We start from the raw sequence: 22744 nt of genomic DNA on the forward strand, positions 1-22744 counted from the left end.
TCACTTCATGGCAAACAGACGGGAAAAATGGAAACAGTAGCAGATTTTATTTACTTGGGCTCCAAAATCACAGTGGATGGCGACTGCAGGCATGAAATTAAAAGATGCTTGCTCCTTGGAAGAAAAGTTATGACCAACCTAGACAGTATCTTAAAAAGCAAAGACATTACTTTGCCAACAAGGGTCTGTCTAGTTAAAGCTATGGTTTTTCCAGTAGTCGTGTATGGATGTGAGATTTGGACCATAAAGAAGGCTGAGCACCAAAGAGCTGATGCTTTTGAACTGTGATGCTGGAGAAGACCCTTGAGAGTCCTTTGGCCATCAAACCAGTCCATCCTAAAGGAAATCAACCCTGAATGTTCACTGGAAGGACTGATGCTGAAGCTGAGGCTCCAATCCTTTGGTGACCTGATGTGAAGAGCCAACTCACTGGAAAAGACCCTGATGCTGGGAAGATTGAGAGGAGGAAAGGGGGATGGCAGAGGATGAGATGGTTGGATGGCATCACTGACTCAATGGACATGAGTTTACTCAAACCCCAGGAGATGGTGAAGGACAGGGAAGCAAGGTTTGCTGAAGTCCATGGGGTTGCAAAGAGTCAGACACAACTTAGCGACTGAATAAGAGCAGTGACATGATTGTTAATTCTCTTTTTAAGTCCTTACCTCCAAATACAGTCACAGTCACAGTGTGAGGTACTAGGAGTTGAGATGTCCACATGGGAATTCCAGGGGGACACAGGCCAGCCCATGACTGGTACCACCCTCTGTGCTAGGCCCTCGGGGGTGCTGCTGGGCAGAGCCAGCTGGGTCCCTGCCCTCTGGTGGGACAAAGGTTACCAAAGGGCCAGCACGAGGAGCTGTGGAAGCAGAGTAAGGAGCCCCACCTTGCCCGGGGTGGGGGGACACCCCAGCAAAGCTCGCTGGCCGGGGACCAAACTCAGGCAAAGCATCTGTGGAAGGGCATAGTTTGATCTCAGAAAGTTGGACGTTCTGGAATTGAATACACGTCAGATGAGGAAGGAACATGCTTTGTGTTTTCCCAGAAGAAGTGCAGCAAAGTTCCCCTCCGACAAATGCAGAGGGGCAGGGCCGGCCGGAAGTGTTTTCGCTAAAATGTCTAAGCGGTTTCCCCGGGGTCCTACAGTTTTGAGCGCTAATCATCTCAGTTGCGCAGCATGGTTGTACTGCTTTGAGTGACTGTTAGCTTGGGAAATAGTTTACTTACAGTGCAGTTGTGTGTCCTTACGTCCACTGGAATGCCCGGGTGGTCAGTGTGTCCAGGCCCACCCGTTGCCATGGTGACCCGTCGCCCCTCCCCGCCCCAGCAGAAGCGATCCTTGCTCTGCATCCCTCCCTGCAGGGCAGGCTCCCTCTGCGCGCAGCCCTGTGTGTCTGGCTTTCCCCCTCAGCTGGCTGACTCCCAGACCGTCCAGGGTCCCGCACCCGGCCGTGGTCTCCCCCTCCTGTTGCTGAGTGTGCCTGTGTGTGGACGGACCACAGTTTTTGCTGCCCTGTGGACAGGCGCATGGGCTGTGCCGAGTTTCATGCTGGTGAAGGCAGCTGCTCTGAACATTCTCTTCCGAGGCTTCTTCTGTACATTCATGGGCCAGTGCCTAGGAGTGGGATGGCTCAGTGGTAGGGTAATGAACATTCACGACAGCTCTCCAAAGGGCTTGAAAAACACATTTTATGGAGCAACATCCTCAAATCGCTTACTTGTCTTTCCCCCACATATTCAGTTGAGACCAGTGTAAGCTCCTCTAGCCTGGAGGTCTGCTGTTGGTGCCAAGGAGAGAGGACACCAGGTTATAACTGCTCAGACCCTCACAGCGCCTGATGCTGAGAGAAGGCAGCTAACCTCACCCCCCACCCTCCCATCTCTGGGCCACACAAGGGTGAGGACGCCGGTGCCAGCCAAGGATGGCGACCCCTCGAGTTTGGTCTTTTCTGTAAAACTTCTGCAGATAGTCAGACATACCGCCTGCGGCTGCCTCCCCAGGAATGTGGTCCAGAGCTGGAAGGAAACAACAACTTGTACTGGAGTGAAGGATTTAGCGGCAGCTTTCTAATCTAAGTTGCAGGCTGACCTTGCTGAGCCAGGAGTGCAGCTTTTTACACAGAAATCACAAGTGATTTCTCTTTCTTCTGAAAAATGCCCCTTCTGGTTGATTGCCCAGAGCATGCACCCCTCTGCTGTAGCAAGATGGGATGAGACGGTCATCTGGTCACGAGAAGCACAGTCCCCAGGGGCAGGGAGGAGAGCTGGGGTCCACCTCCTCCCTCCCTAAGAGCTCACCCTGCCTCAGGGCTCTCTCCTTTCCTCTCCTTTGCTCTGTTGTGAAGGGAACGCCAAGGTCTGTTTCTTCTGGTGTTTCTCACTTCTAGCCTTGCTGCCCGAGGAAGCTGGTCCACACATGTGCTCCTGCATTCTTTCAAATCACCGAAGGCCATTCTCGGCCGTTTGGAAAAGCTCACTAGTGTGTGTGAAGCCATACTCCCGATATGCGGCCTGTTCACCTAATATGCTGTCACAAGAGTCCGGGACTCCAGGGTGCGGGCTGGTGACACCGGGCCCGGCAGAACATCCTGGGGCTGGCGGGGTCCATGGGAAGCAAGCCGGTTGGCATCTGCCCAATGTCAGTGAACCCAGATGGCATCCTCAGCTCTAGAAAGTGAGGATTTAAGCCTGGCAGACTCCTAGTCTCTCCATGTGTATAAACCCTCCCCTCTCTGAAATGATGCCAAAAGGCCAATTATTTTTCTAAACTGACTGCGCACTCTGAAGCGTTGTTGAATGAGCCGAGTACGGCTTCCAGTTGAGCACAGACCACAGTAGGGTCTCTGCAGGTTCTGCCAGCTGAGAAGCGTCTTCCTCGCCTGGGGAACGTGGGGCAGGGCAGAGGGTGTCCCACTGAGAGGCAGGGGCTGCCGTGGGGGAAGGGCTCTGGCGTCCAGAGCGGGTCTGCGGAGACATTCCGTCTTGGAAAACAGGCTTCATGCCCGTGGTCTTCCATCCCTGGGCTGCTCCCATTTTGTTGTCTGAGCAAACAAACGGCTTGGCTTCCTGACACCGAAAATGTGAGTCACCCAGACCACTGATGCTGCTGAGTGATGCCTTTGAGCAGTTAAAAGTCGAAGCAACGATGACGAAGTCAGAAAAAGACCTGCGCTGCTCACTGCTGCTCAGCGGCTGCGGGACTTGTTTATTACTCAGCAGCTCCAACTGCGCAGACAACCACACGACAGTTAAGGGACCAGAAAAGGCTCTGGTTTGAGCTCGTGTGAAACAGCAGGATTTAAGACCGTGCACAGCACTGGCTTTCAGATGTTCCAAGTTGTGGAAATCAGTGGGTTGGGCTGAAGGCTTAAAGAGAAACACAAAAGTACAGAAAATAGCTTTCAAATCTCTTTGCTCACGGCGTTGGTTCTGCCGGCCGAGGAAAGGACACGACGTGGGCCACGCCGCTGGGGTCAGCTCCTGCTTTGCCTAAAACAGCTGGATCATCGAATCTCTGGACTTGCCGACACCAACCCATTTCACTGAAAGGGGAAGGGGAGGTTCAGCCTGGGGTGAGGCGGGTGGAGGGGGTGGCTGGACGCGGGGCACCCACCTGCCACTCCGACGTGGTTCTCCACAAACCGAATGTAGCTCTGGGCCTGCGGGGGGAGGTCCTCCCACTTCCGGGCACCCGTGGTGTCCGCCTTCCACCCCGGTAGTGTCTCATATTCCACCTCCACCTTCTGCAGGATCTCCTGGTTGGCTGCGGACATGGGCTGGGTGAGCCGTGTGCCACCGCTGTCTGCGCGGCCACGGGCCTGGGACCCCCCCAGCCCGGGGTCTGCTTGCCCCAGCGTTCGGGGGCAGAGAAGGCAAGCAGCTCTGCTTGGTTTTCTCAGGGCTGGGGGGTGGTTCTGGGACGCTGCCTGATCCCCTTCCAGCCAAGAGGACACACCACCCTGGACACGGATTCCAGGGGACACCTCAGCTGAGCAATTCTGAGGCCCCCGCTTCTAAGGGGATTTGAGGTCCTGCGGTGTTAGGGTTCCGGAAGGGTCTATGTTCCCCTCCCCAGGGCAAGGATCCCGCTTGGTCTGGACTCCTGGCCTCACAGCAGATGCCAACGACCCCTGTGGTCAGAAATTGCTGGAAGGAGCTGTCCACTGCAAGTCATGCCCTGAGTCCCAGCACTCCCCTGCTGTGTCCTCTCTGAGTTCAGAGTCAGTCGGTCTGGGGGACACTGGCCGAGAGGACGCACAGGGCTCCCACAGCCAAGAGTCTGCCCACGCACACTGGGGGGCAGCGAGGGCAGCTCGCCCACAGCCGCCGGTGGGGGTGGGGTCATCCCTGACCCCAGGCCAGACACACAGGAAAACATCACTGCCTTTACGCTTTTCAGAAGAAGAGACGCTTGCTTGGTCACAGAAACTTCAGGGAGACCTTAAAAAGTCTAACCAAAAACGTGTGTTTTCCTAGGTCAACGTCATCTTCCTATTTGTCCAGAGCTTTGCGCGTCCAGAGCCCATGTCTGCTATTTCAGGTGAGTCCCCAGCTCCCGGGAGGTGGGCATTGACCCTGGGGATTCCCCAAGGTCTTGGGGTCAGACCAGCCCTTGAGTCCCTCTGAGCCCTCCTTAGAGCGTGGACGCACAGGCCTCCGTTCAGGGTGAGGACCTGCAGCGCACAGAAGTGGGAAGAGCCTCCGACACAGGCTGCCCCGTGCGCCCGATGCGCGCACGCCGGCCCTTTGCCCGAGACCAGTGGCCAAGGGCGGGGGGGGGGGCAGCGCCCGTACCTGGGAAGTAGGGGATCCGCTTCCCGCCGAGCTTGTACGCCACGCCGACCTTGATCTCGTCCAGGGCGTCCAGGATGTCCAGCTTCGTCAAGGCCAGCCTGTCCAGAGCACAGCAAGAAGCCGAGGGCCATCAGCTGCCTCGCTGCTCCCGCCCAGCCCCACCCCCACCCCTCGCTCCTCTGTTGGCAGAACTAGGACGGAGGATGGCGGACCCCTGACGGTTAAGCTGGGAGTCCAGCGCTGCCCCGGCCCCACGGCCTAGCAGAACAGGGGTCTGGACGAGGGCAGGCCCTTTGCTCTGGGCTCGCTCCCCGGCTCCAGGAGAGCTCTCTGCACCGCTTCCGGCTGCGGGACACCCTCTGGCCTCACGATGTTGCCTTCCCTGTCTATGCTCGGGAGCCGAGGCAGGGCCAGCCCCAGGGAGCCCTGGACGGCCCTCCCCATCACCTCCCAGTGGCCTCGCTGTGTGGGTCTCCCTGGGGCGAGGTCCTCCTGTGTGGGGAGGACTGTGGGCCTGAGCCCCGAGGCCCAGCTGCCCTGCTCCTGCAGCGTCTGGGGAGTTGGGGCTGGGCGCCCGGGGGGCGGAGGGCGCCTCAGCACCACCCACGCGGTGAATCCGTTGACCATGTGGGCGTATCTCAGGATCGTGAGGTCCAGCCAGCCACAGCGCCGCTTCCTGCCCGTGGTCACGCCCCACTCGTGGCCACGGCTCTGCAGCAGGTCCCCGATCTCCTGCGGGGTGACAGAGGGCCCGGGGGCTGCGGGGATGGAGCCTGAGCTGGCTGCCCGCCCTGCCGTGGCCCCCTGACGACCCCTCCTCACGCCCACTTGCCCGTCCCAGGCCCCGGGCACACCCGCCCCAGCTGAGCCTCGTGGCCGGCCCTGTCCTGGCCTCGTGGGCAGGTGAGGGTGGGTCTGTAGACCCTGCAGCTGCCCTCAGGCAGGCTGTGTGCTTATTTTGTGCTTCTTTCTCCAGGTTCATAACTCTGCCCAGGACATCCCCTTCCTGCTCTGGCCCTCACACACCTGCTCAGGACAGGAGCCTTGTGTCCCTCCAGCCTCGGGGGCACAAGGCTGGGGAGAGAAAGGCAGGGGCCGTCCTGAGCTTCCAGAGACACCCACGAGGCTGGAGGGCAATTTGCTGGGGAGGCGGGGCGCTGCTCCACCCTGCTCTTGTCCAGCTGAGACCAAACCCAGGCTCGCTCAGGCCCCAGAGGAAGGCGGCCTGGGTGCCCAGGAAGGGCCAGAGAGAAGGCTCTCAGGGTCCTTCCTGAGCCAGGGGCTCTGTGGGACAGCCACACGGCAGTTGGGGGGCGGCTGGAGCTGCAGCCTCAGCATCTTCTCTGTGGCCTTCCCGGTCCCTCCACAAGGCGCCCGCGGTCCCCCGGGGCTGGGGACTCACGTTGATCTGCTCGGTGGGGAAGGCGCCGATGCCCACGCGTGTGGTGTAGGCCTTGACCACGCCGTAGACCTCGCCTATGTTCTGGGGCGGGATGCCCAGGCCAGTGCACACACCGCCTACCGTGCAGTTGGAGGACGTCACGAAGGGGTAGGTCCCTGTAAGACAGAGCCAGTCGGGCTGCCACCCCGCAGGAATCCTGGCGAGGGGTTGCCCCGGTGGGCCCAGGGACCGTTAGGTGGCATGGCCGACGCAGAGTGTTGTGTGTATGAGCTGGCGGGGGGTGGGGGCGCAGGGGAGGGTCCCTCAGGTTTGGATGGTGGGTGCCTCGCCTGCGCCAGGCAGCCTCAGGACTGGTGTGTCCCTGAACCTGGGACAGTGAGGACAGCGGGGACAGCAGGGACAGAGGCCCAGGTGGGGCAGTTGGGGCTCCCCGGCCCAGCCAGTCTCTCCCTCATCCCCATCCCTGTCCCTCATCCCCACCCCTCATCCCCCTCACCCCCACTCTCATCCCTGTCCTTCATCCCCGCCCCTCATCCCCGTCCCTCATCCCCCTCATCCCCCTCCCTCATCCCCCTCACCCCCACCCTCATCCCTCATCCCCGCCCCTCATCCCCAGCCTAGCCTCCCTTCCCCCCTCCCAGCTGAGGTCGCAGGAAGAGGGCAGTAGCACTCTTTCCCGGGCACAGAGGGCAGCCTGGTGTGGAAGGCGAGCCCACCACAGCTGTCTCCTTGGCAGACAGAAAAGGCAGGGCTCATGGGGCTCTGGGGACGTACCAAAGTCGATGTCAAGGAGGGCTGCGTTGGCGCCCTCCACGAGGATCTTCTTGGGGGGGCCATGGAGCGCCTCGTACATGAAATAAACGCCGTCTCGGACCATGGGGCGGATCCGCTCGGCGAAGCCCTGGGAGAAGGGGCCAGGATGCAAGAAGGGGGTCCACCCGGCTCTGGCCTCCTCCCCACAGCCGCTGTCTTCCAGCAAATTCCTGCCCAGTGAGGCCCTTGGTCTGCATGCATCCCTGTGGGTCCATCCCTGTCTACATCTAGGGCCCCAGAGGAGGCTGGAGGAGCTGGGGTCTGGCCCTGGAGGTTTCCAGAAGGGCTCCGTGCGGACATCCTCCTGTCTCCCGCCTGCTCCGTCCCTCTAGCAGTGAGCTGGGACACCTCGAGCTCCTGCCCGCGATGGACGGGGTTGGCCTCTGTCCCCCAGCACGTCCATCCCGCCGGCTCCATCCCTCTAGCGGTGAGCTGGGATGCCTTTGCCTCCTGCCCCAGACCGACAGGGTCTGCTTATGGCCCCTGGAGTATCCAGGGTCGTTTCCTCAGAGAGGACTAGAGAGGCCAGGTCAGCGGGTGAGCCCCTGGCCTCCTGAGAAGACCGCCAACCGGGGGCTCCCACAGGAGGCCTGTGGTCCCCGAGCCCAGCCACCGGGAAATCAGGTCCTGTTCCAGGGGCACCGCGGCAGCGCGCACGGCTGTGGAGGGACCCTCGGTGGGGCTGGGCCTGCCCAGCGCTGGGGTGCTCAGCTCTACCTTGAGCCTTTTGAGTTGACCTTCGATGTCCACTTCCAGACTTGGGAACATGGACTGGTGCTGGTGTGCCAGGGTCTTGAATCTGTGGAAGCGACAGTGACTGCCACCCCATCTGCCTGAGCCCTGCGCCCGCCCCCCTGGCCTGGCTTCCCCCAGCCCAGGGCTGGGGACGGGTCAGGTACCGGGAGGAGAACTCGTCGAAGTCGGACAGGAGGTCGCAGATGCGGAGGCCAGTGCGGGCGGCCTTGGACGAGTAGGCCGGCCCAATCCCCTTCCGGGTGGTGCCGATGCTGGAAGACAGGCCAAGGGCCATGAGCTCAGGGGGCCTAGGCGGGCCTGCTGGAAGTAGGGGAGGAGCCTGGGAACTGGGGCCCCCGGCCAGCCCTCAGCAGCCACTCCCGCAAACCAAGGTTGAGCCAGGCGACGCCCGAGGGCCCTCCGCAGCCACAGCCTCAGGGCCTGGGTTGCCATGGGAACCCCTGGATGCCTCTGACAGCAAGCTCCAGGACTGGGAGCGGCGGGGCCGGCACGTGGGTCCAAGTCCCGGCCCTGACCTCCCGTGGCCCCCCGAGGCCCAGTGCCCGGCGGTACCCTCCCTGGCCCGGCTGCCTTCTGCCCAGCACTGAGGCTGCTGCTCTGGGCACCTGCCATCTCCTCAGAACTGGGGCCTGGCAGTGCCACCCTGTACCCACTGCCCACCACGGCCAAGCCCAGGTCGGCGAGCGGCCAAGCCCACCGTGCGTGAGTGTGTGAGGGCGTGTTCATATGTGAGCATGTGCGCACGTGCAAGTGAGCATGCGTGTCCCTCTGTGCGAGTGTGCAGGGCCGAGTGTGTATAGTCTGTGCACACACATGCACTGGCTGTGCGTGTGTGCACACGTGTGAGAGGCAGGATTCTGGCCTACTTCACCCCCGTCCTGGCTCTGACGCTATCCCTGGCCCACTGCAGTGCACGTCTCTGGAGAACCAGTGGCTGGCCATTGAGGCTGCTAGGCAGGCTTTGGCGCCCGCTGGAGCTGCGGTCAAGGCTGGCCTGGGACTCCAGCAGGGGCGGGGGGCGCGGCAGGTGATGGATGGCACGGGCGCTCCTGGGGGTGGCCCCAGGGAGGACCGCCCGGCCCCGCGAGAGGCGGCTCGCCTGGGCTTCAGGGCTGGGCAGGCGCCGGGTGAACTGACGGACGCTGTCCTCGGGGCTCCTGGTGGACGCACGCCCCCCCTCCACCCGACAAGCCCCCAGCTCTGCGGCTGTAGACTTGAGGCCCGGGGGCAGCGCAGACGCCACTCACTTCTTGCCCTCCTGGGCCTGCCGCTGCACCTCCTGGAGCCCGTCCACCGCCTGGTGAAAGTCGAACACTGCCGGCCGGGTGGGCGGGAACATTGGGGGCGAGAGAGACAGAAGGTTATGGGGCCTCTGGGGACACCACGGGTCCCTCCCCTAGGCCTGTGCTGGCAGTCACCCTGACCCAGCACGGCCTCGGAGAAGGCCTGGGGGGCCCGGGCTCACTTGTTCGCAGGCAAGCAGGGAGGCCCCAGGACTCACCGAGGTGGGCCCGGTCAGAGATGACGAGCCTCTTCTCCCAGTCCTTCAGGCCTGCGGACACGGCACGCGGTCGGAGACGGGCCCTCCCCCGGGGGCCTGGGGACATCCACCTGTGTCCCCACGGGCGGCTCTGTCTCCTCACGGGCTCCGTCCCGGCACCTCCTGGAGCCCACGTCCCGGGGCCAGGGCCCGCTGGCTCCTTTTGCGCCTACTCTGAGCCTGGGCCCCAAGGCGGAGGCTCTGCTCCGTCCAGGGCACCTCAGGGCTGCAGTGTTGCCCACCTGCCTCTCGACAACCACCGGGGGCCCACCTGCCCGCATGCCTGGCTGGCAACCTTAGTCACTGCCTGCCCGCCTGCTGTCCCTGAAAAGCCCCCAGGGACCACACCCTTCCCTGCAGGGATGTCGGCCCAACCGTCCCCAGTGTCGGGACATCAGGGTCGAAGTCCAGGCTTCAGGGTTCTGTCCTGGAGAGCCTGCGTCTGCAGCTCCTGGCATCACCGGTCCCCAGTGTCAGGAAAGCTCGCCTGCGACATAGAGGCTGTGGCCTAAAGCCAAAGGCTGGGGCCCCTGGACTGATTGCCTGCTCTCAGCCTTCCGGTGTGAGTAGGGCCAGCAGGCATGGGCTGGGGGCCAGCGTGGAAATCGCACTACCCGCCCACCTGCCGCCGCCATCGGCAAAAACCACAGGGGGAGCACCGCCAACTTGGCCGCGGGGAGTACACACAGCTCCCGGATGGCACGGCTCCGCGGGGACACGGACCTACCTTTCTTCTCGTTCTTCTCTGCTTCTTCAAACAAGCCCGGCAAGTGGACAACCACTCCATTGCCTGAGAGACATGGACACGAGATTGAATTGGGTCACAGAGGGACTTCACACTTAAAACGCCGTGGAATTCACGCCCTCATGCTGACGGCTGCATCGTTCATGATGGCTAAGACGGGGAAACAACCCAGCTGTCCGTCAGTGGACATCAACGACGGACAAAGAAAATGTGGTTCAGCCACAAAACGGGATTATTACACAGCCGTGAAAAGGGAGGGCATGCTGCCACACAGATGGACGTCACTACGTAACGTGAAATAAGGGCGGAAGCGTTCGCCGCTCAGTCGTGCCTGACTCTTTGTGACCCCATGGATGGTAGCCGGCCAGGCTCCTCTGTCTATGGAATTCTCCAGGCAAGAATACCGGCTGCTGCTGCTGTTGCTAAGTCACTTCAGTCGTGTCTGACTCTGTGCGACCCCATAGTCGGCAGCCCACCAGGCTCCCCCGTCCCTGGGCTTCTCCAGGCAAGAACATGGAGTGGGCTGCCATTTCCTTCTCCAGTGCATGAAAGTGAAAAGTGAGAGTGAGGATACCGGAGTGGGTAACTATTCCCTTCTCCAGGGAATCTTCCCCACTCAGGGATTGAACCTGGGTCTCCTGCATGGCAGGGCAGATGCTTTACCATCTGAGCCCCCAGGGAAGCCCCTCTGTGAAATAAACAATACAGAAATAAATTGAAGTAAGCCAGACACTAAAGGCCATTCTCTGTATGACCCCCTTGTATGAGGTCCCTCTTGTACGAGGTCCCCCTTGTACGAGGTCCCTGGAGGAGTCAGACTCACAGGGACAGAGGGCAGGGTGCTGGGGGCCGGGGGCGACGGGAGGAAAAGGGGATGGAGAGTTCAGGGGGGACGGAGCTCTGCCGACTGACGTGCTGATGCTGCGTGACAATACTAACGTGCTGCTGAACTGGATGGTTAAAAATGGTTAACATGGAAACTTTTTTTTTTTTGCCACGAGAAGGAGCTTAATAATTCTCATTAAGATGCTAAATTCCCAAGATGCAGTTTGGAAGAAATGAGTGGTTAAATTGCTCACTGGGCCAACATTCCCCGACTGTCACCTAGCTCACTGTTAGCTGTGTGGTGGGTCGGGGTCAGCTCAGATGGGGTCAGCTCACATCTGGTCAACTCAGACCTGCCTGTCCCCTCCCCAGACTTGGCTGTCAGGTGACCACTGAGCTGCCCAGGGCTTCTAAGAAGATTCCACATTTCAAAGAAAAATCAGTGCACGGATCTGGGGTTGCCAACTGTTTTGCCACGAAAGGGCATTTACAAAAAAAACTGTGGCCACTGTTTCATCAAATAATAAATTCTGTTTTATGAAAGATGGAAAGTTTATATTATGTGTACTCTATCACAATAAAAAATGGTCCAAACAAAAGCCTTCATTTAGAGAGACAGCAGATGAGGGCTGCTGGGGCAGGTCTTCAGGAGGGAGAAACTGTTCCGGAACTGAGCTGGGACGGATGCACCATCCTACCCTCCTGGGGCGCATTTCATGGTGCATAAGTTATACCTCAACAGAGCTGTCATGGTTGATGTACATGGAGACGGGAAAGCAGCAGGCGGGGAGAAACAAGCCTGCAGCTGTTTGGTCTCAGGAGCCAGGCCTCCCCGTCCCCATAAAACTGAGCCAGGCCTCCCCATTCCCGTGAAACTGAGCCAGGCCTCCCCATCCCTGTAAAACTGAAGGGGGGGTGAGTAGAGGGCGGGTGCCGAGCCCAGCCGAAGAGGGGGCTCGCCACGGCCACAAGCCCACCAGGGGCCCAGGCTGAAGCCAAGGCTGCCCCTTCCTCTGAGACCAAAGCCTGCCGGGTGGGGCCCCCGCAGCCTTCCCGAGGGTTGCGTCCCCCGGGCGCCGGGATTGGCGGAGGGAGATGGGACACAGGTCCAGATGGGAGTGACTCAGAGGTGGCAAGCCACACCGAGCTCGAAAGGTCATCTAAATGCCAGGAGCCCCGAGATGGCCACGGGGCGGGGCCTGGCGGGGGGCCGCGTGAGCGTCGTCGCGTCCCACCCTTGCCAGGGGCTCCCATCAGTATCTGGCCGGGCTGGCCCCTGCCCATGCTCCTGGGGGCCGCTGGCCCCCATCCACCCCCGGCTCCCAGGACACTGGGCAGACTGCCTCTCCCCTCCCTGCAGCAAGCGGTGCCTGCTTGGCCTGGTTCCCACCCAGTGGCGCCCAGCAGCCTCCTGGGGCAGAGACTTGGCCCCTGGGTGTGGGGTCCCGGGTGAACTGGGGTCCTCACCCTGCACCGGGGCCCAGTCTGCACCACGGAGAAGCCCGTGGGCCACCGCCCTCTCTTGCTCAGCCTGACCGCCCACCGCCCCACAGGCCCACTGCTGCCATAGTGCCCCTGGGCTCACACCCAGGGCTGGACCCACGCCACCAGCGGGCACACACTCGCTTTGCCAGCCCTGCTTCCTGGGGGGGGCGGGGCAGTGCGTCACGCGTGTGGCCCCGCTCAGCGGTGGAAAGAGCTGGAAGGAAAAGTCCCCGAAGCTCTCAGAGTGTGTCCTGGAGGGGTGGGCAGGAGAGGGCGGTGGGAAGGGGTGGGGGAGGGGGCTGCCCAGGGGCTGGAGGAGGGTGGGGGACAGCTGCCCACGGAGAGCACATGAAGACCCGCAGGGAGCCAGACCCACAACATCCGCACACTCACCCACGGGCACCACACGCGCACACACTCTCACAGGCATGCACACACGCACACAGACTCACACGTGACACCCACACTTGCCATACACATGCATGCAGACCCACACCCTCACTCACTCACACACACGCCTACAGGCTTGCACACACACACACACCCGGGGAGTCTGAGCGCTCAGGGAGCCTCCTGCACCCTACACCCGTCCCTCCATCCCAGGCGTGGGGAGGAGGGGGTCCTGGGCTCCGAGCAGGGCCCGAGGCAGGGTCCCCAGATCAGAGGCCTCTGCAAGGGGTCCCGGTGGGGCTGGAATATTGACCCTCGGGGCCCAACCCCGTGCCCCACTATGTCCAGCCTGCGTATGGACCCCTGGGCTCGATGATGTCCAGGCCTCTTCCACTCACATCCATGGGTTCCTGGGCCGCGGTGGGGGCAAGCGGGCGGGTGGGCACTCACCGATGAAGGACACGGCCTTGGGGTTGATGATGCCGCTGGGCAGTAGGTGGAAGTCATACTCCTTGCCGTCCACCACCACGGTGTGGCCAGCATTGTTGCCTCCCTGGGGACAGAAACTGGATCGGCATCCACCCCAGGAGGCCTGCCTGGCGCCTGGGTCACTCGGGCAGCTCTCAATGCAGGTGCTCAGGAGCCCCCTCTGGGCTGCCCGGGTGGCAGGAGTGTGCGATGCCACCTCTGCTTGGGCGTGGGGAGCCTGGTCCAGTGGCTGGCTCCGATGCGTGTCTGGGGTGCCAGGGCCTGGCTGGGACACTGGGTCCAAGAAACAGGCTGGCCCCCACACCCAGGAACCTCTTGGGCTGACTCTCTGGGGAGGCCGGCTCAGTGAAGCCCCTGAAGCCTCCACAGGCTCAGAGCCCTGCCTGCCCGCCCACAACTCCCTTGGGGGTTCCTCCTCGGACACAAGGATGATGCAGGGAGCACAGATTCAGGCCCTGCTGCCACACAGCCTGAGCTCCGAGGGGGCAGAGGGAGGGCAGGCAGCACAGCCTTTCCGGGACCAGGAGCCGGTATGCAACAGCAAGCCCTCCCTTTGGGCCTGCGCCTCCCACCTAGGAATGAAGCGGGAAAAACCATCCTGAGGCCGACTGGGGCGTGCGGGTAGCCAGGAGCAGGCCCCACCCAGGAGGGAAGCTGGGCTCCAGCCCCAGGTCTAGGCTCCAGAGGCTAGTGTGGGCCCCAGCGTGGGCCCTGGAGCCGGTGAGCAGGGTCCGGGGAGGGGATGTGTCCTGGCTGCCACCCGAGGCCTTGGAGCCCTGCCAGCCCGCCTCCTGCAAGGCACTCGCGTATCCGTGGGGCCCCTCCATGGCTGGGCCCCTGCCCTCCATGCCCCGCTCTCCTCCTGGCTGGCAGAGGAGGTGATGGCCACTGGCTGTGAGGGTTCCAGCACCCATGCCCCTCAGGGCCCAGCAGAGAGACGAGCCCCACATGTGAGCGTGGTCGCTTCCTGCCCGGCCAGGCCTGGCCGAATGAGGGCCCTGTCCTCCCCCGGGGGCACCTGCTCCTCGTGGCGGGGCTGGGGAGGTTCACACACCTCCCGTCTCCCCCATGGAAAGGGCCCGAGCGGGGACACTTTCTCCTGGACCTCCCTCACTTCACACTCGGGCAATTTAAGGAGAGTGGCCAGAGCCCGATCTCCCCTCAACGCCCCTTTCCCAGCCTCCGTCCCAGCCACCCCTGATGGCCCTGCAGACCCCAAGCGTTCGCGCATGTGCAGAGGCCTGTCTGGAATGACCCCGGGATTGGAGGGCCAGGGCGGGTTTGCCTCTAACTGACCCCTGGGGTCAGTGGGGTCCCAGTGTGTGTCCTGGGGCCCCTGCTGCACAACTGGGCCCTGTGCCACAGCCCACTCACCCTGGAGGACAGCCTGCTTGCCCCCCTGGATGCCTGAGCCAGGTGGTCCCTGTGGGAACTGACCACAGGCTCTGAGCCGATGATGGGGGGCTGGGCACCAAGGAGGGGGCCCCACCAGCAGGGGTGGCACAGTGCCAGGCCACAGGGGGCTCAGGATGGAGCCAGCTGGGAGTGAACCGGGCGGGTGGGCCAGCAAGTAAGGGACCCCAGGGGGGCTGCTGGAGGGGAGGGAGCTGATGCTGACCAGGGTGCGGGGGGGAGAGGCGGTGGGCTCAGCCTTGAGCACCTGAGTCACTGTGACTGATGGCCTGGCTTTTGGGGTCACTGGGCCCCCCCAGAGACCCCATCCTTACTCTGCCCTCACCTCGGGACACGTGCAGTGCCTCCCGGCACACGAGGTTCTCTGTGCAGTTCATGCCCACGGTCACCTTTGCCACAAAGGTGGGGCAGCCTGCCGGAGGGTGGGGGGACCCGAGGTCCCAGGAAAGGAGTTTGCAGCGAGACCGGGTGGCGGGCCGATGGCCTCCCTGCAGCCTCTCTCCCTGTGAGCCAGACCCGCCCCCAGCTGCATCCTGCCTGCCGTGGCGGGGGCCTAGACACTCTGCCCCCTGCCCGGTTCCCAAGTGCCCAGCGCCAGGGTCAGCTGGGCCGAGCACACTCCACCTTCGTCTGGGGTGAACACCAGTGCCTAGGAACAGGCACAGGCGGCTGTGGGTGCATGGGTGGCAAATGACCCCCGCTGGCTACAGGGCCCAGGCACCAGGCCACGGTCCACTCCCGGGGTGTAAACCAGCCCTGCGCGCTGAGCTCAGGGCCGGCTGACCCGAGGGGGCCCCTCCCGGCAGCTCTGCAGAGGTCCAGGCAACCGTCCCAGAAACCCCTATCTGCCCTCTCCCAGGGTGTGGGTGAGGTCGGGGCAGGGATATTCCACCCGCCCCCACTCCTAACGCCCCAGCCCTGCTGTGGTCTGCAGTCCACAGGCCAGGAGAGGTGGGGGCATGGCTGGGAAAAGCCACCTAGAGGCACAGCTGGTTCAGAGTCCCAGGCACAGCCTGGTGGCCCCCTCAGGGCCTTTGCCTCCGGGCTGCACTGTCTCCCTGTCCCCCCAGGTGGACAGGCTTTGGAGGCTCCCGTCCAGAGTGACCAGGAGCCGACCTCACCCCTCTTTTCTGCACGGGGGACCCTCAGGACTCTACCTCCCTGCAGGTCCTCCCCTCCATGATGGAGCCTCACAGCTGGCACAGACAGCTGCCGCCGCCCCCACAGCCTGGCTGGGCACTCAAAGTCCCCAGTGGACGGTCCCACCAGGTGCCGCCCTGGCGGCAGGCATCTAAGCAAGTGGGGCTTTCTCGCTCAAGGACACAGCAACAGCACCAAGGCCGGCCCACTCCGAGATCTGGCCAGCCCCGGCCCTTCCTGTCTCTGCAGGTGTCCTCCAGCCCACCCTCCTTGGGGCCAGCGCAGAGGGGATGAACAAGACACAGAGGGTGGGTGTGGGCGGCAGGCCTCCGAGGCTGTGATACTGCTGTCGGCCCTGGGTGTGGCCATGGGCGGAGGCGGAGCCTCTCGGCGGCCACGAAGTGGGTTTTCTCAGGATCCTGCCCAGCAGGCAGCAGCCAGGGGTCTGCCCTCCAGGTGGAGAGCCTTGTGAACTGGCCCCCACCCCCACCGTGGTCTGGGTGAAAGCGTGTCTTTCTGGGTGTCTGCTCTGAGGGACTCTACCATCGGCCCACCCATCCATCTGTTCACCCCAAAAAGAACTGCTCTGCGCGTGAGGCACCAGAGTGAGGCCTAGAGGGGGGGGGGGGGGGGGGCAGGGGCCCCAGGTGGGTGCACAGGTCTCCCCGCCCAGGGCCACGACCGCCCAGGTGACCCTGCGGAGGCTCTCCTCCTGGAACCTCTGCTGGGGGACAGGTGTCACGAGAGGGTGCACATGTGGAGGCACCACCGGGCGTCTCCCCCAGAGCCCCCGACCCAAGAGGCCCCTGGGCCAGCCTGGGGTTCAGGGCATTCCGGGCCTCCCGCCCGGGGAGAGAGATCCCAGAGCACCGACGAGCCACAGGACGCGGCCCCTCACCCCGCAGGAGTGAGGCCATGTGCCCTCGGTCACCGCGCCCGGGAGCTGATGGCACCCACCGCGCTGGACTCCTGCACCGAGCCGCCTCACTGCCCTAGGAGGGGGGAATTGTATATAAATCCTGCCCGGGGCGCCCTGAGGCCTCGGGGCCGTTGTGGGGCCCAAAGCCTGCTGAAGGTAACTCTGGAAACGGAGGGAGGGCTGGCACCGTGTCCCGGGGACAGCACGAGGCGTAGGAGGGGGCGTGACCGGGGCCCTGACAGGCAGGCCAGGCGCGTGGGCTCTCGGGCTCCCGTCCGGACGGGGGTCGGGGGTGGGGTACCTCAAACAGCAGGAAGGATGCCCGCGGGCACCGCAAGAGAAAGCCCGGCGCAGGGGCAGGGTCTCCCAGGGAGTGGGCGGAGCGCGCGGCCCGAGGAGGCCGGCAAAGGGCGGAGGGAGGCGGAGGCGGCTCTGGGGTCGCTGTCGCGAGGCTGCCGCGGGACCGGGGCCAGGAAGAGGGAAGGGGCGTTGGGCGGCGAGTGAGGGGAGAAGGGAGCCCTGGGGCTGCGGGGCCCGGAGCAGCCCCCGGACCTGCGCCCAGGCCGCAGGGGCCCTCCCGACGCCGGGGGAGGGTCGGGCGCCATCCACACGGGGAGGGGGAGGCAGACAGAACAGCAGGGGGCTAAGGCCCAGGTCTCTGGACCCTAGGGAAGGTCTTGGGGGTTTTGCGGCGCATGCTGACCACAGGCCCCAAACCCCCGAGATGGGGACCACAGAGGGTGGCCCCTGGGGGCGCCTTGGGCAGGTGGAAAGTGAGTTCCCCTGAGCCAGGCCGCTGAAGGGCTTCCCAGGTGGACCGCGGGCCCCGGGAGGGGGTGGCGGAGGGCGGTGCAGCGGCAGGACCAGAGTAGGAGCCCCGGGCGGCTGCGGGGGTCGCGGCTGCTGCTCGGGATGACCCCAGGCCCAGGCGACAGGCCAGGCGACCCTTCTGGTCACGAGCTGGCTGGTTTCAGCCCTTCTAGACAGCCACCCAGGCAGGGCTGGGTTCCCAGCCCACCCTGTCCCCCACCCGTGACTCTGTGGCCAGCTGCCCGCTGCCCTGGCCCAGAGCTCCGAGATCGACCCCGCTCTGGGGCCAAGTGCGTGTGAAGGCCACAACGCTGGGCTCCAGGCAAAAGCAGTCCTCCCTGGGCGGGGGCTGGACCCTCCCTGCGCCAACCAGAGCCCAGCACTGGTGCCAGGCGGGTGTGGCACGCAGGAGGACCCATATGTGCCGCTTGTTCTAACGGCTCAGTGGCTCTGGTCCCGTTTCCCCACCTCACCAGGTTGTTTGGAGACTGGAGGGGAGAAGTCACGGTGGGCTCCCAGGACACCTGGAGGCCTGCCGGGGGAGACTGGATCTCAGGGAGAAGCTGGGTCAGGGAGAGGGTGCTGTGTGGGCTCCCGCTTCGGTGGAGGCCTCCAGGCGGCTCTGCCCTAGCTTGGTCCCGCCCACGGCTCTCACAAGCAACAGGAGAGGGCAGGGACCGGGGCTGCCGACCCAGGTGGCAGAGCACTGAGGGCCTTCCTCCAGAACCGCGTCGGCAGCGGGGAGCCCAGCGGTTCCGAGGCGAGGGCCCTCACGGACACCTGCCAAGCCCCGAGGTCACTTCGAGGCGGGTGGGTGAGGCTGCCCAGAGCGGGCAGGTCACATGGAGGGCCCTGGGCGTCACAGCTGGAGCAGGCAGGCCCCCCGAGGGGACCTGCAGCAGACGGGCTGCACGCCCAGCCCGGCCCAGGGGCCAGGGGAGGGGGGTGGACTTGCTTGCTGCGGCTGAGGGGCTGAGACGGTGGGAGGCTCCCGCTACTACAGGAGACACCTTCCAGGAGCCCCCAGTCAGCCTGCGAGCAGCGTCTGCCCCAGTGGGCACACTGGCCCCCGCCCTGGTGGCGCTGAGTCCTGGGCCCTACCTGGCGGGAGCTCAGGCATGAGGTGCCCAGAGGGCGTCCCTTCCTCACTTCTGGCAGCCTCCCCGCATGGGGCTGTGAGCCTCAGGAGCAGTGTACCCCTCCAGGCCAACCCCACTGCACCCTGAGCGCAGCACGGCCCTGAGGGGTGCAGGAGACAGACGGGGTGCAGAGAGCAGCCCGCAGCGGGCAGGGGCCCTTGGGGGACAGAGCTTGTGTCTGGCATCCGGGGTGGCACCACCAGCCTCGGGGTCACCCTGGCCAGAAGACCCAGGCTCCTCCCTCTCCTCCTTCGGGCCCTGGCCTGCAGTCCTGCCCGGGTCTCTGCCCCCGCTTGGCTGACCCTCCGCGGCTCCAAGAAGCCATGCCTGCTCCCACTCTGGGCTCCAGCCGGCAGCCTCCTCCTGCACACTGACCCCTTGTGGTCAGCCAGCCCTGTCCCAGCCCCAGACCGAAGGAGGAAGTGCGGAGTCTGGGTGGCCTCCAAGCCACTGGGGACCGGGGTCCCCGCCTCGCCCCCCACACTGCCCGCCCCAGTGTCACACCCATGGCACAGCCCCCCCCCCCCCCGAGGATCGGGTGTCCCCAACTCAGCGACTTCTATTTATAGCTCGGCCCCTAGCCCACGGCGCTGGGGGTGGGGCCGGTGGGGAAGGCGGGGTCCGTGGGGGAGACCATGAGGGAGGGAAGAGGCTCTGCCCCGAGTGGGTGGGGGTGGCGGCTGGGGAGGGTGTCCCCGGAGGGAAGGCGTCCACGGGGCGTGCTGGGGAGCGGGGAGGGCAGGGAGGGGAGGGGCCGGCTGGATCGGGGTGGGGGAGGGCCCGGACCTGGCAGCGGCTGATGATGTCGGCGTCCGTGGCCAGCAGGTCCACCACCTTGCCTTTGCCCTCGTCCCCCCATTGCGCGCCCAGCACCACAGTCACCCGGGAGCCGGTGGTCGCCGCCTCGTGCTGCAGCCGCCCCCGCTTGACGCCGCCCGCGCTGGGGGGCCGATCGTTAGAGGCTCGGGTCCCGGACATGCTTGCTCGGCTCGTCCTCCGCGCTGGGCCGCGCGAGAGCCCGCCGCACCCGCGCGCCGCGCCATTAAAAGGAGCCGGCCCGGGGCGGGGGGCGGGGCCGGGGCGGGCTCTGTGGCGCCGTGAAGCGCCGCCTGGACCTCGGGGCCGCCGGTCCCGCCCCCGCTGCCACCCGGGGCCCGGTGGGGCCGCGCGCCCGGCCGCGGGGCTCGCGGGCCAGAGGCGCACTCCGGGGTCCCTCCCGCGCTGCCAGGCTGGAGCGACCCGGGCATGCTCCTGGGGGCAATCGCGCTCGTCCTCCCCGTGGCGGGGCCTGGGCCCGGCGAACCCACATTTGGGGGTGTAGATCCCCTCCGGGGCGGGCGTGCAATTTGCCCAAAGGGAGCTGCATCTCTGCGTTCCACGCGGGGCGCTCTGGGCACGCACCTGCCCCGCCGGGAACCTGGGACCTCCGGCCTGGTGTGGGCGCCCTCTGGTGGTCACAGAGAGGACAGCGCGTCCCCTCGTCCACCCGCTCCGGCGGGGACCCCCATTGCCTGTCACAGGGCACCCCGGCATCAGCAGGCGGGCCCCATCCATCCAGGAGTGCGGCTGCCCTCCAGCTGCCCTCGGTTCTCAGGGCTCTGAGTCCAGGGAGAAGCGACGGTGTTTTCAGGTCACCTGGCCGGCACAGGAGAGGGCGGCCACAGTGCTCACTGGCCACCCCGAAACTTCCTTCCTGCTCCTCCTGTGCAGACTGGGCGCCCAGAGACGGTGCACGGGGTCTGCTGGGCTCCCGTGTCCGGGCTGAGTGCACTGTAGCCCGGCACACCCCAGGTGGACTGGGACTTGGACATGACTAGCCTTGCAAGTCATAGAAACGCCAGGGTAGGCCCCAGGGGTAGGGGTGGTCTATGCGGCCCCTGCGCCAGGGCTGGGAGCCAGTACCTCTAGTTCCCTTCCTGGGGCACTCTTGGTACGGACGAGTCTGGAGTCTGCCCCCTGGCCTCTGCCCAGGGCTCAGAGAGCCGCGGAGCTCCCTGGGCTCCCAGGCCCGAGGCAGGGGGAGACCAGATACTCCCTGCCTGCTCTTGTCACACCCTCGTGGGGGGTCAGGGATTCAAGCCCGGGGGGAGGGGGGGGCTGCGCCATGCCCCATCCCCCACCCCCCCACCCCCCGCCCCAGCCTCATCTCCTGGGCTCCTGGGCAGAGCCAGGCTCCGACCCTGGGCAGGTCGCTTGGCCCCTGTGTCCGAGTTCCTCTTCTCTCACACGGGGACACCACGGGTTACAAGTCGGGTGCCAGGCCTCCCTCGGTGATGGTGACGGGACAGACAGTGCTCCTATCCCCTCAGCCGCGGGCCACCCGCTCTGGGAGTCCGCCGGAGCAGCTACAGGCGGGCTGGGTGCAAGGCTGCGGAGGCTGAGGGTGGGCGAGCCGCGGGGTGCGGCCGGGGGCGCAGGGTTTCGGGAGTGAGGGCCTGGGAGGCGGGCCGCGTCCCTGCTGAGGGGGCGGGACTGTGGTGGGCGGGACCGAGGGTGGGCGGGGCAGGAGGGGTGGAGGGGTCTCCTCTCGGTCTCCGAATGCGGGGGTGGAGCCTCAGGACGCCCCCCGGGAGCCTGGAGAGGACTTGGCTGAGGTCACCTTTACCGCGCAGGCGGAGGGGCGCTTCCCTGTCCGTCAATGGCGCTGAAGGGCCTGCGCGGGGAGTGCCGGGCCGAGCCCTGCCCGAGGGAGACCCGGGGCTCCGGGCCAGCAGGTGTGAGATGGAGGCCTGGGGGGGCCAGGGGAGTGCCATGGGGGTTCAGACAAGCTCCAGAGACAGGTGCTGGCTGAGGCACCCGCTCCCCCAGGCCCCGGTCTATAAATAGCCAGCATGCCTGGTGGTGAGTTGGGCTTTTCTATAAACAGCCCTGTCCAGGCCCGGCAGCTGGGGCCCGGCCAGTCACACGGCCCAGCCCGAATTAGAACGCTCCCCAGCAGAAGCCCTGCAGGCGGTGGGCCTGTCCCCAAAGCGGGGGCAGCACAGGGCTTGGGGCTTGGGGGGCTCCCTGTGTGGCCTCACTGCACACCGCACATGAGGCCCGGGGACACACACCTCTGAACCTGATACAGGGCAGGAATGAACGCCGGTGCAGACGCTTTGGAACAAAGTTTGGCAGTTTCTTTAAAAGTTGAATATAGAACTTGGCGTATGACCCAGCCATTCTTGTCCTCGGAATCTGTCCCTGAGCAACGAAGACGGACTTGCAGAACACAGACATTCACAGCGGCGTGGCTCACAGAGCCTCGCACGGAGACTGCCCCAGTGTCCACGGACAGAACGGACGGACAGAACGTGGTGTGTCCACAGATTGGACGGACAGAACGTGGTGTGTCCACAGATCGGACGGACAGAACGTGATGTGTCCACAGAACGGACGGACAGAACGGAGTGTGTCTGTACACCAGAACATCACTCAGCCACATGAAAGAATGGGGTCTTGACGCACACCACACAGCTGAGTCTCCAAGTCACGCTAGGTGAAGTAAGCCCGTCAGAAGGCCATGTACTATCCGATTCTGCTCAAGTGAAACATCTATGGAAGGTCAACCCATAGCAACAGAAGGCAGTGCAGTGGCTGCCGGGGCTGTGGGCAGGGGGAGTGCGGGAGCTTCAGGGGGAGGACGGAAATATTCCAAAAGTAGATTGTGATGACTGCGCAGCCTTGTGAATCTGCTGAAAAGGCAGCTGCGTTACACACACTTACAACAGGCAACATTTACGCGTGCAAGTTACGGCCCTGTGGGGCTACGCTCGTCTCACCACGGCGTTGGCGTCTGCTCGCCATCCGCCCTGCTGCTCTCCCAGGTGCTCTGTGGGGGCAGCGAGGCCCCTCCATCCCCCCATCCACACAGCCACCTTCCTGCCAAAGCAGCCACCCACCCATCCATCCACCTTATTCCTCCCTTCCTCTACCCACCTGTCCACACATCCATTCATCCACCCCCCCATCTGTCCGTCATCCACCCACCCATCTGTCCATCATCCACCCATCTGTCCATCAATCCACCCACCTGTCCATCGTCCATCAATCCATCCACCTGTCCATCATCCATCCATCCACCCACCCACCCACCCACCAGTCT

The 22744-nt window shown here is 64.4% G+C and overlaps 1 protein-coding gene across 3 annotated transcripts; it reads right to left on the bottom strand.

Moving 5' to 3' along the window:
- Positions 1 to 1675: 1675 nt before the first annotated feature.
- ADSS1 (adenylosuccinate synthase 1) lies at positions 1676 to 19723 on the bottom strand. Of its 3 annotated transcripts, none has more exons than XR_005723823.1 (13): positions 19447 to 19722; positions 13201 to 13303; positions 10033 to 10095; positions 9267 to 9317; positions 9013 to 9079; positions 7909 to 8016; positions 7727 to 7808; positions 6971 to 7097; positions 6197 to 6351; positions 5395 to 5526; positions 4795 to 4892; positions 3614 to 3763; positions 1676 to 3542 (listed from the first exon to the last, which is right to left on the bottom strand). XR_005723823.1 is itself a non-coding variant. In XM_040256817.1 (13 exons), the coding sequence occupies exons 1-13, from the start codon at positions 19636 to 19638 to the stop codon at positions 3490 to 3492; spliced, it is 1374 nt and encodes a 457-aa protein (XP_040112751.1). In that variant the 5' UTR covers positions 19639 to 19723; the 3' UTR covers positions 1676 to 3489. The 3 variants fall into 3 exon arrangements, 1 of the variants encoding a protein (XP_040112751.1); XM_040256817.1 differs by having other exon boundaries at positions 5402 to 5526; positions 19447 to 19723; XR_005723822.1 differs by having other exon boundaries at positions 4795 to 5526.
- Between the last annotated feature and the right edge of the window lie 3021 nt (positions 19724 to 22744).

The sequence above is a fragment of the Oryx dammah genome, unplaced genomic scaffold (genome assembly GCF_014754425.2).
Source record: "Oryx dammah isolate SB20612 unplaced genomic scaffold, SCBI_Odam_1.1 HiC_scaffold_16, whole genome shotgun sequence".
In the NCBI taxonomy this organism is placed as follows: Eukaryota; Metazoa; Chordata; class Mammalia; order Artiodactyla; family Bovidae; genus Oryx; species Oryx dammah.

What these genes read in the sequence shown, in the direction of transcription:
- ADSS1 (XM_040256817.1), bottom strand. Translation starts at nt 19,638, where the DNA reads ATGTCCGGGACCCGAGCCTCTAACGATCGGCCCCCCAGCGCGGGCGGC. An exon ending in CCTCCTTGACATCGACTTTG is followed by an intron (nt 6,352 to 6,970) that starts GTACGTCCCCAG and finishes TCTGTCTTACAG; the next exon opens with GGACCTACCCCTTCGTGACG. An exon ending in GAACCACGTCGGAGTGGCAG is followed by an intron (nt 3,543 to 3,613) that starts GTGGGTGCCCCG and finishes TTCCCCTTTCAG; the next exon opens with TGAAATGGGTTGGTGTCGGC.